This window comes from Elephas maximus, chromosome 24 (assembly GCF_024166365.1).
Source record: "Elephas maximus indicus isolate mEleMax1 chromosome 24, mEleMax1 primary haplotype, whole genome shotgun sequence".
Taxonomy (NCBI): domain Eukaryota; kingdom Metazoa; phylum Chordata; class Mammalia; order Proboscidea; family Elephantidae; genus Elephas; species Elephas maximus.
The window spans coordinates 15,477,408-15,492,661 of NC_064842.1; the positions used below are offsets into that span (position 1 = coordinate 15,477,408).

The 15,254-nt window shown below is 48.1% G+C and overlaps 1 protein-coding gene across 7 annotated transcripts in view; it reads right to left on the reverse strand.

Moving 5' to 3' along the window:
• Nucleotides 1-15,254, reverse strand: part of TMEM63A (transmembrane protein 63A) — a 47,406-nt gene that overhangs the window by 22,845 nt on the left and 9,307 nt on the right. For all 7 annotated transcript variants that reach the window (XM_049868458.1, XM_049868457.1, XM_049868455.1 and 4 more), the window contains 7 exons: nt 14,983-15,062; nt 9,874-9,940; nt 8,885-8,922; nt 4,352-4,494; nt 3,552-3,603; nt 2,787-2,895; nt 1,213-1,283 (listed from right to left, as the gene is read on the reverse strand). In XM_049868458.1, the coding sequence (XP_049724415.1) occupies nt 1,213-1,283; nt 2,787-2,895; nt 3,552-3,603; nt 4,352-4,494; nt 8,885-8,922; nt 9,874-9,940; nt 14,983-15,062 (560 nt within the window). The remainder of the gene's footprint in view (nt 1-1,212; nt 1,284-2,786; nt 2,896-3,551; nt 3,604-4,351; nt 4,495-8,884; nt 8,923-9,873; nt 9,941-14,982; nt 15,063-15,254) is intronic.

Here is a 15,254-nt window from a genome sequence, read left to right on the forward strand (position 1 = left end):
GTTCGCGAATAGTGCAAAGTTTAACTTCAGCCACGCCCTAGTTGGTACTACCACTACCCATCTGTCAGTTTGTCCTACTGTGGTGGCTTGTGTGTTGCTGTGATGCTGGAAGCTATGCCACTAGTATTTCAAATATCAGCAGGGTTACCCACGGTGGACAGGTTTCAGCAGAGCTCCCAAAAAGAGACTAGGAAGAAAGGTTTGGTGATCTACTTCCAAAAATCAGCCAATGAAAACTCTACAGAGCACAACAGATCATGGTCCAATTGCCAATGATCACGAAGACAGTGCAGAATCAGGCAACATTTTGTTCTGTTAGGCATAAGGTCACCACGAGTTGGAGCTGACTTGACGGTAGTTAACAAGTCCATACTATGTATTAGTGACAGCTGAACTGATAAGGAATGAACAGGACTCAAACCCCAGTTCCTTAGTGCGGAGAAGGCCTTTAAACCCTCCACTATGGGGTCCCTGGGAACCTTCCCAGTCTGTGCCCCCCTCACCACCCATGCTCCAGATAGGCCACCTGGGGCCTTTTCCTGCACTCACAGCGTTGCACACGTAATTTTCTTCTCACAGAAAAGGCCTCCTTCCAGCCTCCACCTGGAGGAGTCATTGGTACACTCAGCTGGGGCCGATGAAATGGAGGTCTGGCCAGCGGAAAGCTTGGACTTGGCTAAATGGTGAGCCCAGTCTGTGAGGACAGGGGCTTGTACCGCCTAAGTAGGACACAGAGTCCTCATTCAACAAACCCCTGCGGTATGGATGAGTGACCCAAAGAATGACAATATGGCCCTAAGGTCCTTCTACCTCTGAGACCCTCTGGCTCTGTGGGGCGGCGTGAAGGCTCAGCTCAGGTATCTCTTACTCTACAAAGCTGAACCTGAAAGCCCCAGTACAAATTAACTCCTTTTCCCGTGGGGCTCTGACGACGTTTATTTGCACCTGCACTCTGGCACATACTCTGCTGCGGTTACGTGAGGCAGTGTGGCTGCGTGTGGAGGATGCCAATCCCTCAGAGCCACAGCAGAGGCCTGGCTCACAACAGCCATTCGATACCCATATGGCAGGACAGGCCCTTCTTGGATCTCACCCAGTAGCCAAGGGGAAGACCTTGCCCCATGGGACAGTGCTGGAGGGGGCTCAGCTCCTCTCCCTGTCCCTCCCTCTGCAGGGTCCTGGCCCTCGGGGGCTGCCCACAGCCCAACTCACCGGAAGTGGCTCTCCACCTTCTCCTTGTTGGCATCTCTGGGGAGCCCTGTGATGAACAGGGTCCGTCTCACCTGCCAGAGAAAGACACCAGGGAGAAAAGTCACCGGGGAAGACAGTTTCTGATGGGCCCAGGTTTTCAACCCTGTTCAAGCCCCCAGAAAGGAAACAATGGGAGACCAGAATACTGACAGAGGCTGGTGTTTTGGTCTTTCTGTGGAGAGCCTTGAGGCGGGTTATTTACGTATCATTTTCTTCCAAGGCTGTGTACTTCCACAGCAACTCTAAGCTTCCTTTGTGAGACAGGGTACCCAGAAAGAACCCAGAGAGGGGAAATAACTCAGGTGGGGCCACAAAGCAGATCAGAGGAGGACCAAGGCCTGGTATCCTGGTAACAGACACCCCCACCACCACCGAACTGTGGGCTGCCAAGAGAGAGGGGCTGCTCTTAACCCAGACCTCTTAGAAGTTACTCAGAATCATTAATGATGAGTCCAACTCCCCACAAATCAAAGGGCTAGTTGGCAGAATGGGGTGGGGGGTGGGGGGGAACAGGAATATCCAAGTCCTAAAACAATCCACCAGGAAATTTTAAAAGAGAGAGAATGCCAGTCTGGGCACAAATATGCAAGCCAGATTCTACATAAAACCAAAAAAAAAAAAAAAAAAAAACAACAAACCGAGTGCCGTCGAGTCGATTCCTACTCATAGCAACCATATAGGACAGAGTAGAACTGCCGCATAGGGTTTCCAAGGAGCGCCTGGTGGATTTGAACTGCCAACCCTTTGGTTAGCAGCCATAGCACTTAACCACTACACCACCAGGGTTTAGATTCTACATAACCAAACCAAACCCACTGCCATCGAGTCGATTCCAACTCATAATGACCCTATAGGTCAGAGTAGACCTGCCCCATAGAGTTTCCAAGGAGCACCTGGCAGATTTGAACTGCTGACCTTTTGGTTAGCAGCCATAGCACTTAACCACTACGCCACCAGGGTTTCCAGATTCTACATAGGCCTCTCTTATTTATTCATTTATTTTTTAATTCATATGTTTCTGATTCATTTTCACTGAGCTCATCCCATTAATGTTTGTTTTTTTAAACAATTTCTTCAGGTACAATTCAGCCACACTGACTACAATCTTCCAGTTGCGCAGCCATTCTCAGCCTCCTTTTCCAAGTCATTCCACCACCAGTAACATAAACTCAATGCACCGGAAGCAAAACCCACTTCCTACTCCTCCATCCCTCGGTCGGTAATCACTAATACTATTTTAGGTTGCCATGTATTTGCTTATTTCATATAAGTGAGATTACACTTTACAGGAGTCCTTTTGCGACTGACCAATTTCGCTCAGGATAATGTTTTCAAGGAAATTGTTATTTATGAAAGCTGTCTGCTATTGGGGGAGGATCCCCAAGTGCTGACAGACACCCCTCTTTACAAAGGCTTGCTGCCATCATGGTCCTGGAGAAGAAGCCTCAGATGCTGTCCTCTCCGGCTCCCACCTGAGACCCCTCCCCAGCATGGGCTACTCCCCCCAGGCCTCAGGCTGGGACTGGGTCACTCACCAGGCTCTCTGCTTTGTACCTGATGGACTGGGTGTGGTGCCGCATGAAGCCCACGGTGAGGATAAGGTAGATGACGGCGAAGACAGTGTGCAGCCAGAGAAGGTTGGTGCTGAGGGGAGGACATTGCCTACCATCAGGGCTGGGCTCTGGGGTGGAGGGTGGGCTTGGGTGGGGGCTGGGGCCTGGTTACCCTGGGCACTGAGCTGAGGACCAGCGGCTTCATCACCACAGACACCACCCACTGAAGGCCATGAGACCAAAGCCTCTTGGCCCACAGTGAATACTTCAGAGAGGCTCCCTTGGCTCTGTCCTGACAAATGAACTCCAAGTCCACAGGGCCTCTGTGTTTTGTTAAAACCAGTTGCCACCTAGCCACTTCCAACTCTTGGTGACCCCATATGTTGCAGAGTACAGCTGCACCCCACAGGGTCTTGAAAACTGTGATCTTGCAGAAGCAGATCGCCAGGCCTTTCTTCCAGGCAACTCTGGGTGAGTTCGAACTGCCAACCTTTCAGTTAGTACTCAAGCGTTAAACCATGTCCATCACCCAGTGTTTTGTTAAACCTCCCGCAAACAAGGGCTACCTGTGGCATGCTCTCACCCACAGCCCAGCAATGCATTAGCTGTAAAAGGGCTCTCAAACATCTCAGCCTGCTTTGGACTACCTCTGGCCTACTCTGGACTCTCAAATTTGCCTTCTTCTCAGAGTCTCACCCATGAGCACCCTCACTACCCAGCCTTACCCCTGGCTTGCCCTGTACTCACTCAGTCTGTAGGTTTGCTATTGTCGTTCTCCCAAAACTGTAAGGGTCTTTATCTGCAGAGAAACACAGATACTTAGCTCAGGGCTATAGTGGGGAAAGTGGGGGCACAGTTAGCCTGGGTCTGTGGGTTCTGAGAAGGAGGAACACGAGATGATCCGACCCATCAGAAGACAATGACGTCTAGTCTTACCGGAGCTACACTAACCCAGGCCTCAGGTTTACTCCAAGATATTCCCTGACAACTTCTTCCCAACCCATCAGGCAGGTAAAGTTAGAATCTGGATTCATTTTGCTTTGAGGTTCTCATGGAACTCTGTAATAAAACTAGAAACATCATAAGCTGTTGCCAAAGCCAAGGCTAGGAATTACTGGGCATAATAAGTGGATTCTTCATAGCATTTTGGTTATAAATTTCTGCGGTTACTTAGAGATGGTATTCCGCACTCTGAATTTGACTTGTGAGCATCACAAATATTTTCCAGGCCTGCTAATTGTGCCTTCCTAATTTCCATGTGGGCAGGAAAGTATAAAGCACTCTCTGTAAAAGTTCCTAAATTCTATACATTTTTTTCTTCCTCCTATTTAGTTACAACCAGAATTTATATTGGAGCCCTACCTCTTGGCTCCAGGTTTGGGTGGATTCCTCTCCAGATCTTCAATCAGAAAAGTTCAGAAACTCACCCTGAGACCTCACATGTGAGCCTGAATCCTGGAGTTCTGGTCTACCACAATGAGCCCTTTTCCCCCATGCCACTGCCGTGCCCGAGCCAAACACAGAAGGAGGGTGAGCAGAGTCCTTACCCAGCAAGTTTCCTGAGAGGTTGACGGGTAGGATGACACACAGGGACAAGAAGCTGACCACCACCAGCAGACCAATGATGTGCCTCTGGAAGGACAGGTAGTGGATGGCATCCTCTCCACACCATTCCAGGATCTGGTCATCGCTGGCCAAACACACACAGAATCTTAATGAGTGGTAGCACCAGGCAGGGTTCTCAGAGCCTAGAGTCCTATGAGGCAGGGTCTATTATTATCCCCATTTTTTTTTTTTTTTTTTTAACATAAGAGGAGACAGAGGTACAGAAAGTTGTGTAACTTTCAGGATCACAGAGCTACGATGTGAACTCCAGAGGGCCCACTCTTAGCCCCTATGTCATATCGGGTGAAGAACTGACCACCACTCCATTTTATGTCACTAGAAACATCTGAGGCCACAATATGTATGTGGTTGTGGTACACGAACAAAGTTACTACACAGCCTTCCTAGCTTCCAGGAACAAAGTCACTGACAAGATGGCTGCTGAGAATCACGTTCAGAATGAAGCAGGGAGTGTGTCCAGGCTCATGGCCCCAGGCCTTTCTCCAGTCTCCCCCTCAGGAGAGCTGGGAGAGAGAGATGGAGCCGATGTGATAAACACTCTAGCTCTCAGTCCATCGTACCCTCCTGCCTCCTCCCTGTGACCCCGCCAGAGTCTGGAGGATGGGCAAGCTGCCTATTCTGCCCTTTTCCACCTTCAGTGCTATATTTGGAAGCTCTGGGTTGATTGGGAACCTGGAAACTCCCAGGTTCAGACAGCCAGACTTCAGTGCTACAGAAGGAGAAGGGGGGGGTCTCCTGACAGGGAAGAGGCCCCGAGGGTCCTGTCCCCAGGACAGGAAAGCACAGTGCAAGCTGTATAAAAAGGCAGATCTGAAAGGTGGTGAGCATGGCTTTGCAGTCAGACTGACCAAAGGTGATCCTAGTTCAGCCGCCTCTCAGCTGCGTGACTGGAAACAGGTCACATGACTTATCTGAGCTCAGTCAGAAAGCGGAGAAACTACTACCCACCATTGGGGCAGTGGTGGTTCATTGGTACAACTCTCACCCTCCGTGCAGAAGACCTGGGTTCAATTCCCGGCCAATGCATCTCACGTGCAGCCACCACCCACCAGTCAGCGGAGGCTTGTGTGTTGCTGTGATGCTGAACAGGTTTCACAGCAGAGCTTCCAAACTAAGACCAGGAAGAAAGACCTGCGATCTAATTCCAAAAATCAAGCAATGAAGACCCTATGGATCACAATGGTTCGAGCTGCGACCAGTGACGGGGACGGTGCAGGACTGGGCAGCATTGGGCTCTGTTGTGTATGGGGTCGCCATGAGTCAGGGGCCGACTCAATGACAACAACTACCTGACTTCATTGACTCATCAGAGGCTCAAAAGAAACAATGAGGGTGCAGCATCTAAGACCGTGCCTGGCACACAGCAGACCCTCAGAAAAACTCAGCTGTTGGTACTGCTGATGTTTGCTCTTTACATGGAGAACGAAACTTTGCAATTAACTACATTGTTTTTACTTCTAAATAAACTACCAGAATGCACGTACTTTGCCATAACATGTGTTTAATAAATGAATATTAATGCAGACTAAAACCAACAATTAACCTTTTCCTCTCCGGTTTTCCTTGCAACGTACTTCTGACTTCCCTGTCTTACTAGGGAAAGGCAAGGAAGGAAACTGAGAGATCTCTCTGAATGTTAGTTGCAATGTTGGCAGGGAGCAGCTGTTAAAATTTAATCGCAGCTTTAAAAAAGTCAACGGGTAGTCTGCTCCGTGGCTAGAAAAGAAAAAACACTGATAGTCGAAATGGAAAAATCTTTCCAGTATAACATTAAAATGAGAACGAGGGGCATGTAGCTGCACACACTGTACAGCCCCGTTCAGTGAAAACCGCATTTCCACGCACAGAGGATTGAAGCGAACACAGAACGATGAGAACAGTAATGTGCAAGAGTAGAGAGGTCAAAGTTGAAATTGGTTAATAGCCTTTGCCAGTTACCATGAAAATGATAAATCAAAGTTTCTGTGTCAAGGTCTCATCAGACCAGTTGAGACCAGAGGACTTCCTGAGACTATCGCCCTGAGACGCTCTTTAAACCTTGAACCAAAACTATCGTCTGCGATTCTCTTTTAGCAAAGTAGCAGAGTGGCATACAAAATAAAAGATTACCCTAAGAACAGTGCTGTACCGAAAAACCATCTGTATGAGACTGAAAGGTCAACATTTTCTCTACAGCAAAGATAAGAAGATACGGGGGCCAGGGAAACTAGAGTACTGGAAATGGAACAACCAGAGCAGAAGAGAATGTGAACACCTTGTGGAAGAGGTAACTAACGTCACTAAACAAATGGGGAGCTAACTTACCATGTAAGCTTAAACCGAAAACACAATATTATTTAGAAAAAAGCATAACTGGGCTCAGTCCTGTGACAGGCATGGCATGACTGGGGTGGGGGTGGGGGCAGAGCCCCCACCAGCAGTGGCCATAGAGTAGAAACGGCACAGTGGGCGGCTTTCAGAAGCGGGCTTACGGGAGACTTATACCTTTCATCTTCATTGCTTCTTTTCTGGTGCACTTTTTGCACACAGCATCATGACTTCCAACACCAGGAGGAAATGTGTCCCAGTGATGGGTTTTTGGTGTGCAGGGAAGGGGCTGTTGTTGTTACCTGCCATCGAGTTGGCCCCCGACTCACGGTGACCCCATGCACGGCAGAACCAGTGCTACTGGGTCCTATGCCACCCCCATGATCAGCTGTGGATTGGACAGCTGTGATCCATAGGGTTTTCACCAACTGATTTTCAGAAGCAGATCACCAGGCCGTATTAGTCTGGAAGCTCCACTGAAACCTGTTGAGCATCATACCCATTGCCATCGAGTCCATTCCGACTCATAGTGACCCTACAGGACAGAACAGAACTGCCCCATAGGGTTCCTAAGGAGTGCCTGGTGGATTCGAACTGCCAACCTTTTGGTTAGCAGCCATAGCTCTTAACCACTTCACCACCAGGATTTCCGTTCAGCATTATAGCAACATGCAAACCTCCATTGACAGGAGGGTGGTGGCTGTATATCAGGTGCATTGGCCAGGACTCAAACCCAGGTCTCCCACATGGAAGGTGAGAATTCTACCACAAAACCACCAATGTCCCACAGGGTCGGGTGACAAATTCTCTCCCACCACTGTCTTCTCCCTCCCTTTCTGGAAACACTCTCTCCTGTGTCCTCCTGCTCCAGACCAGAGTTCGCTAGCTTCTTCCTCAGAAACTCTGCTTCCTGCCAGATCTCCTGATAACACCTCCCACCAAACCTGACTGCTTATATCACACTCTCACACATATCAGTTTATCTGAATTAGGCAGAGCAGGTGTTATCCTTGGCCGTTTTATAGTTGGGGACACTGAGGCCAGAGAGTTATATATCACCCAATATCATATAACTACCATATTTCATCAAATCTAAGGCATCCTTTTTCATATTTTAACCTCTGAAACGAGGTACACTCTACAATCAAAAGTTGATCATAATTTAATTGGCAGAATTTTCTCTTTCTTGAAAAAAAAAAAAAAGCTGCCCTCGAGTTGACTGTGACTCATGGCGACCCCTTTTGTGTCAGAGTAGAACTGAGCTCCATAGGGTTTCCAATGTCTGGTGTTTCAGAAATAGATAGCCAGGGCTTTCTTCCGAGGTGCCTCTGGGTGGATTTGAACTACCAACTTTTTGTTTAGCAGCCAAGCACAGTAACTGTTTGCATGTCCCAGGGACTCCTCCTCTTTCATAGTGCTATGTAAAATATGCCCATCTGACAATGACGGCTTCTTAGATTTGGTGGAACGTGGCAGCAGGTGCCAGAGCCGACTCATATGTGGGCTCCTGACTTCCAGTTAGAGCTCCTTGGACCACATGAGGGGTGACTAACCAGCTTTTAATCACCAAGGACCTCTTTCAGGATTTCTCTCCATGCTCCCCAAGTTTTAAATAAAGAAAGAAAACTTTTAACTAAATGAGCTGAATGTATTAAGTCACAATTACTTTATTTCTCCACTTTTCATTAATTCAAAGACATGTGAAACTGCCTAGTAGAGCTTCCATCCACAACCAATCAATGTTAGATATTGAATAGATATAAAATTTTGCTTTAATTGGCTTGTGCAGCATCATGAAGGATGAATACATAATTTCCAGTGAATATTTTGAAATAGAAAGTTCATCACTACCTCCAAGAAGTCCTTGGAATCAACTACATTTTGGGAAGCCCTGCGCTAGTGGCAGGGGCTGGCATCTCCATCACCAAGACCCCCATCCTAGAGACCTTTTCCTCCCTGGCCCCACCTCAGGGGGCTGCCTGGTCAACCTTTATTCCCAGCCCCCATATACTGCTTGACCTGAACCGAAAAGGATGTAAGAGACCCCATCTCAGGGTCAGGCATCTTGGCTTTTTCTTCCTCACTAACCGAAAGCCCCAGCGAACCAGCCTAACAAAGGCCCTGCCACTGCCCTGTACTGTACTCACGTCAGGTAGAAGATGGCAGTCAGCCAGGCACAGCATCCCTGGAAACAGAGAGAACTCAGATTAGTTTCCAACATCAGTGTCCTTGGGAGGCAGATGGAATCATCATCTTGGACCCTAAATAATCATTTGACTTCCTGTTTTATAAAAATAATACTTTTGTCCCAAATTTAGCCAGCTGCCCCCTTGCCCCAAACATGACAGAGTCCACATGTTCCCCGGCCCATCGGCCCATCGCGATATGCACCGTGTACGTAGAATTCTTAAGAAAACCAGCCATGTCTGGACAATCTCGGGAACCACACAAGCTCCAGAGTCAAATCATGAAACTTGGCTCGACAGCTGATGGAAGCCCAGGGAAGCTCTGGAGAAATTGGTGTGGGCCTCTATTCCAGCACTTCAACATGACTGATTAAGATGTGGGACAAAGAGGAGAAACAAACCTACTAAGTCTGACAGTCTCCTGGAGTGGGATTTAGAAACGGAAAGGGTGTCTGTAGATTTTATTGACTGTCATATCTCTTAAGCATCATACTCCCTAAAGCTGGGCTATTATCCAGCTGGGGAAGATAAATATTTGTTCATCTCTCATTCAACAATTACTAAGCCTCAGGTGCTGGGGAACAGGCTGGATAAGACATGATTCCTGCCCACATTTGGCTCATAATCTAGCAGGAAACAGCAAGTCAAGTGATGAACTGTAATGCAAAGCCATGACGAGGATGACAGAGACACGTGCTGGGGAAGCTCAGAGGATTCCACAGCCAGCTCTGCCTGTGAGTTACTCTAGTCTCATCACCTTGGGTCACCCAGTGGCCATCTTCCCTATGGTATTTTCCAAGCTCAAGTACCCATGTTGTTGTAGAGAAGACCTTTCACCAGCACTTGTCACTCAAGATCCAGAGCACCAAGGTAGCAGCTGAACTAGGAACACCACAGCGCTGCCCTCCAAATCATTACTGCAGGGTCCCATCTGTACCTTAAATACCCACCAGCTCATGTTCGAAGTCTTGTTGCCCTGAGGAGGTAGAAGACGACAGCCTCTGGAATCTGGACTCACTACAGGAAAAAAAAAAAAAAGGCAGATAATTCTTTCAAAAAGCCTAAAAATTTATGTCCAGTATATTGCTGCCTCTTAGAGCTCAGGACCAAAGCTACCAGACTTCAGTGGCTGTGACCCAATATAACTCACCCTGTGAAAATGTAGCTAAGGGCAATGGGCCATTCCCAGGTATGGTCAACATACAACTCTAACCCTTGGATGAATAACAGAGTTGGGGCACTGTCTTCGTGATCTAGTACTGCTATAACAGAAATACCATAAGTGGATGGCTTTAACAAAGAGATATTTATTCTCTCACAGTCTAGTAGGCTAGAAGTCCAAATTCAGGGCATCAGCTCCAGTGGAAGGCATTCTCTGTCAGCTCTAGGGGAAGGTCCTTGTCATCAATCTTCCCCTGGTCAAGGAGCTTCTCAGGCGCAGGGACCCCAGGTCCAAAGGATGCGCTCTGTTCCTGGTGCTGCTTTCCTGGTGGCATGAGGTCCCCCACTCTCTGCTCACTTCCCTTTCCTTTTATCTCTTTTAAGATAAAAGGTGGTGCAGGCCACACCCCAGGGAAACTCCCTTTACATTGGATCAGGAATGTGACCTTAGTAAGGGTGTTATAATCCTACCCTAATCCTCTTTAACATAATCTAATCTTGCCTCATTAACCACAGGCAGAGATTAGGATTTACAACACATAGGAAAATTACGATCACAAAATGGAGGACAACACACAATACTGGGAATCATGGCTAGCCAAATTGACACATATTTTGGGGGGACACAATTCAATTCATGACAGGCATTAATAGAGCATCTCTGCATGACACACCCTTAAACCTCAGCACGATGACTTGTCTACCGAAAGTGACTTCAAAGTGTTGCCTGCTTACAATGTAAACCCCAGTGCCGTCGAGTCGACTCTGATTTCCTAATACATCAGATAAAACTTGGGATAAATATTTTATCAAATCTAAGACGCCGTTGGAAACCCTGGTGGCGTAGTGGTCAAGTGCTACGGCTGCAAACCAAAGGGTGAGCAGTTCAAATCCACCAGGTGTTCCTTGGAAACACTATGGGGCAGTTCTACTCTCTCCTATAGGGTCGCTATGAGTTGGAATGGACTTGACAGCACTGGGTTTGGTTTTGGTTTGGTTTAAGACGCCATTGGCAGTAAGGTGGTAGTAACTATAGTAGCTTGGTTCTAGAAGGTGGGGCTGCCGTTCAGGTGGGCCTAGAAAATAGGACCACTATCCCAAAGTTGATGAAGATGGCTGCTGTGTCAGTGGGCCAGGGGAATGGAATCACCTAGGGCTGCAGGAATGGGGCCACCACTCAGGTGGACCAGGAGAACGGGGCCACCCAAAGCCCAGGGTGCTGGGTCTGTGTCCTGGTGCACCTAGAAGACAGGGCTGATGCCCAGGGTTAAGGGGCTTCTACTCAGATTCTAGCCAATGCCCAGAGTCCAGAGGCTGGGCTATTGCCCCAATGGATTGTTTTTAAGCCTTCAGAACTAAAGAAATTTGCTGTGCTGGGTTTGGGATTTGCATGTTACCTGCGACCCCTTCTTTTTCTCTAATTGGAATAGAAATGTCTACCTTGTGCTTATTTCACCATTGTACTTGGGAAGCAGATAACTTATATTCACAGCTCCATAGAGGGAGGGGAATTTTGCCCCAGGATGGGCCACATCCAGAGCCCAGCCCATAATTGATTTAGAGATTCAAGAAAATGAGATTTGGGATTTAGAGTTGATACTGAATGCGTTAAGGCTTTAAGAGATGATATGATATAGGGTGAATGTGTTTTACATGTTGATGGTCATGAATCTTGGGTAGCACAAATGGTGCAAGGAGCCCTGGTGGCACAGTGGTTAAGAGCTTGGGTGCTAACCAAAAGGTGGGCAGTTTGATTCCACCAGCCATTCCTTGGAAGCCCTATGGGGCAGTTCTAATCCGTCCTGCAGGGTCACTACAAGTCAGAATCAACCTGATGGCAATGGATAAAGAGTAAAGGAGTAAACTGTGCCAAGGGTCAACGGGTAAAGGATTGAACTGTGTCCCCCCAAAATATGTACTGGAATCCTAAACCCCTACACCTGTAGATGTAATCCTGTTTGGAAATAGGGTTTTCTTTGTTATATTAATGAGGCCATACCAGTGCAGGGTGTGTCCTAAACTTAGTCACTTCTGAGTTATAGAAAGAGCAAGTTACACACAGAGACACACACTCACAGGGAAGAGAGACTCCGTAAAAGGGTCGTCCATAAGCCGAAAAACCAACAACATCCAGGGCTACTGACAAGGAGGGAACTGACATGACCGAGACCCTTGAACTTTTAGCCCCCAGAACTATGAGACAATAAATGACTGTTCTTTAAAGCCACCCACTTGTGAGATGTGTGTTATCGCAGCACTAGGAAACTGAGACACCACCATTGATGAGATGCGTCCTGATTTCAGAGATGTGAACACGTGTACTTTAGAGTCACTGAACTGCGGCCTTTTGTATTATGGCTTTTGAATCAGCTCGCTTCTTCTGAGTGCCCCATAAAAACACCCTGTGTGCTATGAATCTGGGCTCTTTGCCATACTTGAATTTTTACCTTCCTCTATTTTCCATTCTCCTGGCCCCACCATCCCACAACTAATGGCATAAAACACAAGGAAATGTAACTTTCAAAGCATTTACAGGTACACTATTTCATTTGATCTTCACAGTACCCTGTGTGGAAGGGTGGTGTCTTAGTTATCTAGTGCTCTTGTAACAGAAATTCCTCAAGTATTTAACAGAAATTTATTTTCTTATGGTGTAGGAGGCTAGACATCCAAATTCAGGGTGCCGGCTCTAGGGGAAGGTTTCTGCGCCAGCTCTGGGAAAAAGTCCTGTCTCAGCTTCTCTTCCTCGGTGCCTTGGCGGTCCTCACACAGGCTTCTGTATTCCCACTTGTTCTCCTTGTCTCTGTGCCTTACCTGCTCTTTTTATTTCTCCAAACTGGTCAGGTTTAAGACATACCCTACACTGCTGTAGCCCCATTAACATAACAAAGAAAATCTTATTTCCAGAAGGCATTACATCCACATGTAAAAAAAAAAAAAAAAAAACCAACCCACTGCCTTCCAGTTAATTCTGACTCATAGTGACTCACAAGTGTGGGGTTAGGACTTCAACACACTTTTTTGGAGGACACAATTCAATCCAAAACAAGCGGGCAGGAGGAAATCAACCCCAATAAGTTGTGGGGTCTCTATGAGTCGGAATCGACTTGACGGCACTGGGTTTTGTGGGTTAAGTTGTGCGGGCTTGACCAAGACCACATAGCCAGGACAGCAGCGGGCAGGGGTCTCTGATTTCCAAGCACTCTTTTCTATCATCGTGCCCTGCCCCTCCTGGGGGCGAATTGCTCTAAATGCACTAGATGTCCCCAAATTTTCCACCCCCAGATAGCTAAGTCTTCAACACAACTAAAGCAAGAGGCCCTGCCACCTGACCCCAAGGTCATCATCACCCACGGACTTTCATAAATGCCAGCACAGAGAAAGAGGCGCCTTTACAGATACATCTCCCCGTCTTGGTCCAGAGGACTCTTCTCCCTCCCTCCAGGCCTCATTTCAGCACCAGCTCAGCCTGTGGAGCAAGTGTGAGGGGTCTGCCTGGGGATCGCCAGGGGAGGCTCTGGCCTGTGTGGTCTGGGCCAGCCTGTGTTTACCCCACCCGGTTCCTCCTGCCACATCTGACACAGGCCCGGCAACAGCCAGCTGGAGCTGGAACTTCCAGTTGCGCAGTTGTGCAATTCACTGTCATCTATCAGGTGAAGTGAGCAGAGAGCGTCAGAGCCCAGGATGGAGCTGGAAGGGCCTGAGGTCTGGCCAGGGGAGCCTGGGCTTTGTAACACTCATCTGAAACCGGCTGAGTTCGAGCCGTCACCCATGTGGACCCTGAAGGAGGACAGAAACAGCTCGCCTCGGACCTACTACCCTTCTTAATCCACCTCACCCCATTCTTCCACCCCCAAGCTAACCAATTTCAAAGAACAAAAAAAAACAGTCGCTGTTGAATCAACTCCAACTCTCAGCGACCCCACATGTGTCAGAGAACTGTCCCCACAGGGTTTTCATCGCCCGACTTTTTAGAAGTAGATCACAAGGCCTTTCTTCTGACGTTCCTCTGAATAGGCTTCAACCTCCAACCTTTCTATTAGCAGCTGAGCCTGTTAACCATTTGTGCCACCCAGGGACTCCAATTTAAAAGAAGATACAGTATAAACTATTCCAGGGGAGAAAGAAAACTAGCATCCTCAGTGATGATGAAAGACTTAAGTAGCCAAAACAACTAGTTGTCCTCCATAGGCTCAAGTAGACAAGGTCTATAGCCACGGCCTGGCCAGGCGTCCCAAGAGGGAGCTGCGCTGTGACCCCTGGGCTGGGGAAACAAGAGCTCCCTGCTGTAGGAACACTGGGTAATGCCAAAACTACCCCACAGGGAGGGGACAAGCTGAGACCTCCACCACCAATCCTCAGAGCACACGGTCTGGATAGAAACTGGGGCCACCGTTTACTAGCTCTGGGCCATAGACAATTTCATATGTTGTCTGGGCTTCAGTTTCTCGTGGGCATGAGGGCCCCAAGACAGACCTCATGGTCAGTGGGAAGATCAGAGAGAACAGAGTTTCTGGTACAGGCCTGGCAGATAAACTTGATGAATACAATCTAATATCAGCATCATGTGTGGGCCCAGCCTGGAGGCCCTCACAAGCCACTGACATCCAGCTCCAATCAGGCTAAGGCATCTGGAGTGGGCAGAGGGAGAGAAGCAGACCCCAGCTTTGCAAGGAGGAATCCCGTGGCTCATTAAACAGCAATGGGCAGAACCACCTCCTCCTTAGCCCACTCTCTGCCTCCGACTCCGCCTACCAGGTATGTGGCCAAGGAGGAAGGAAGCAAGGCCAGGCCCTAAAGCCAGTACCCTGGCATGCCTAGCTCCCACTTCCCCGTGCCTGTGATACACACACACACACACACTCACACTCACACTCTAGACAATGTATCTTTTTTACCTCTCCGCTTCTGATACCAAAGCAATGCGGCCGTAGTCCCAGAATCTTCTTCTTATGAAGGAAAACACCAATATTATGGTCTAAAAGTAGAAAAGATATTAAAAAAAAAAAAAACTATAGTTGATGGCTTCTAATTAGAGAAGACAGCTATCTTAGGGGCAAAGCCCACCTGCCTAGAATGAGGTGGCTAGTAAGGACTTGGAGATCACTGAGGCCATTTTATGTATGAGGTAACTCTGGCTCCGAGAGGGTACTGAGCTGCCCAAGGCCAC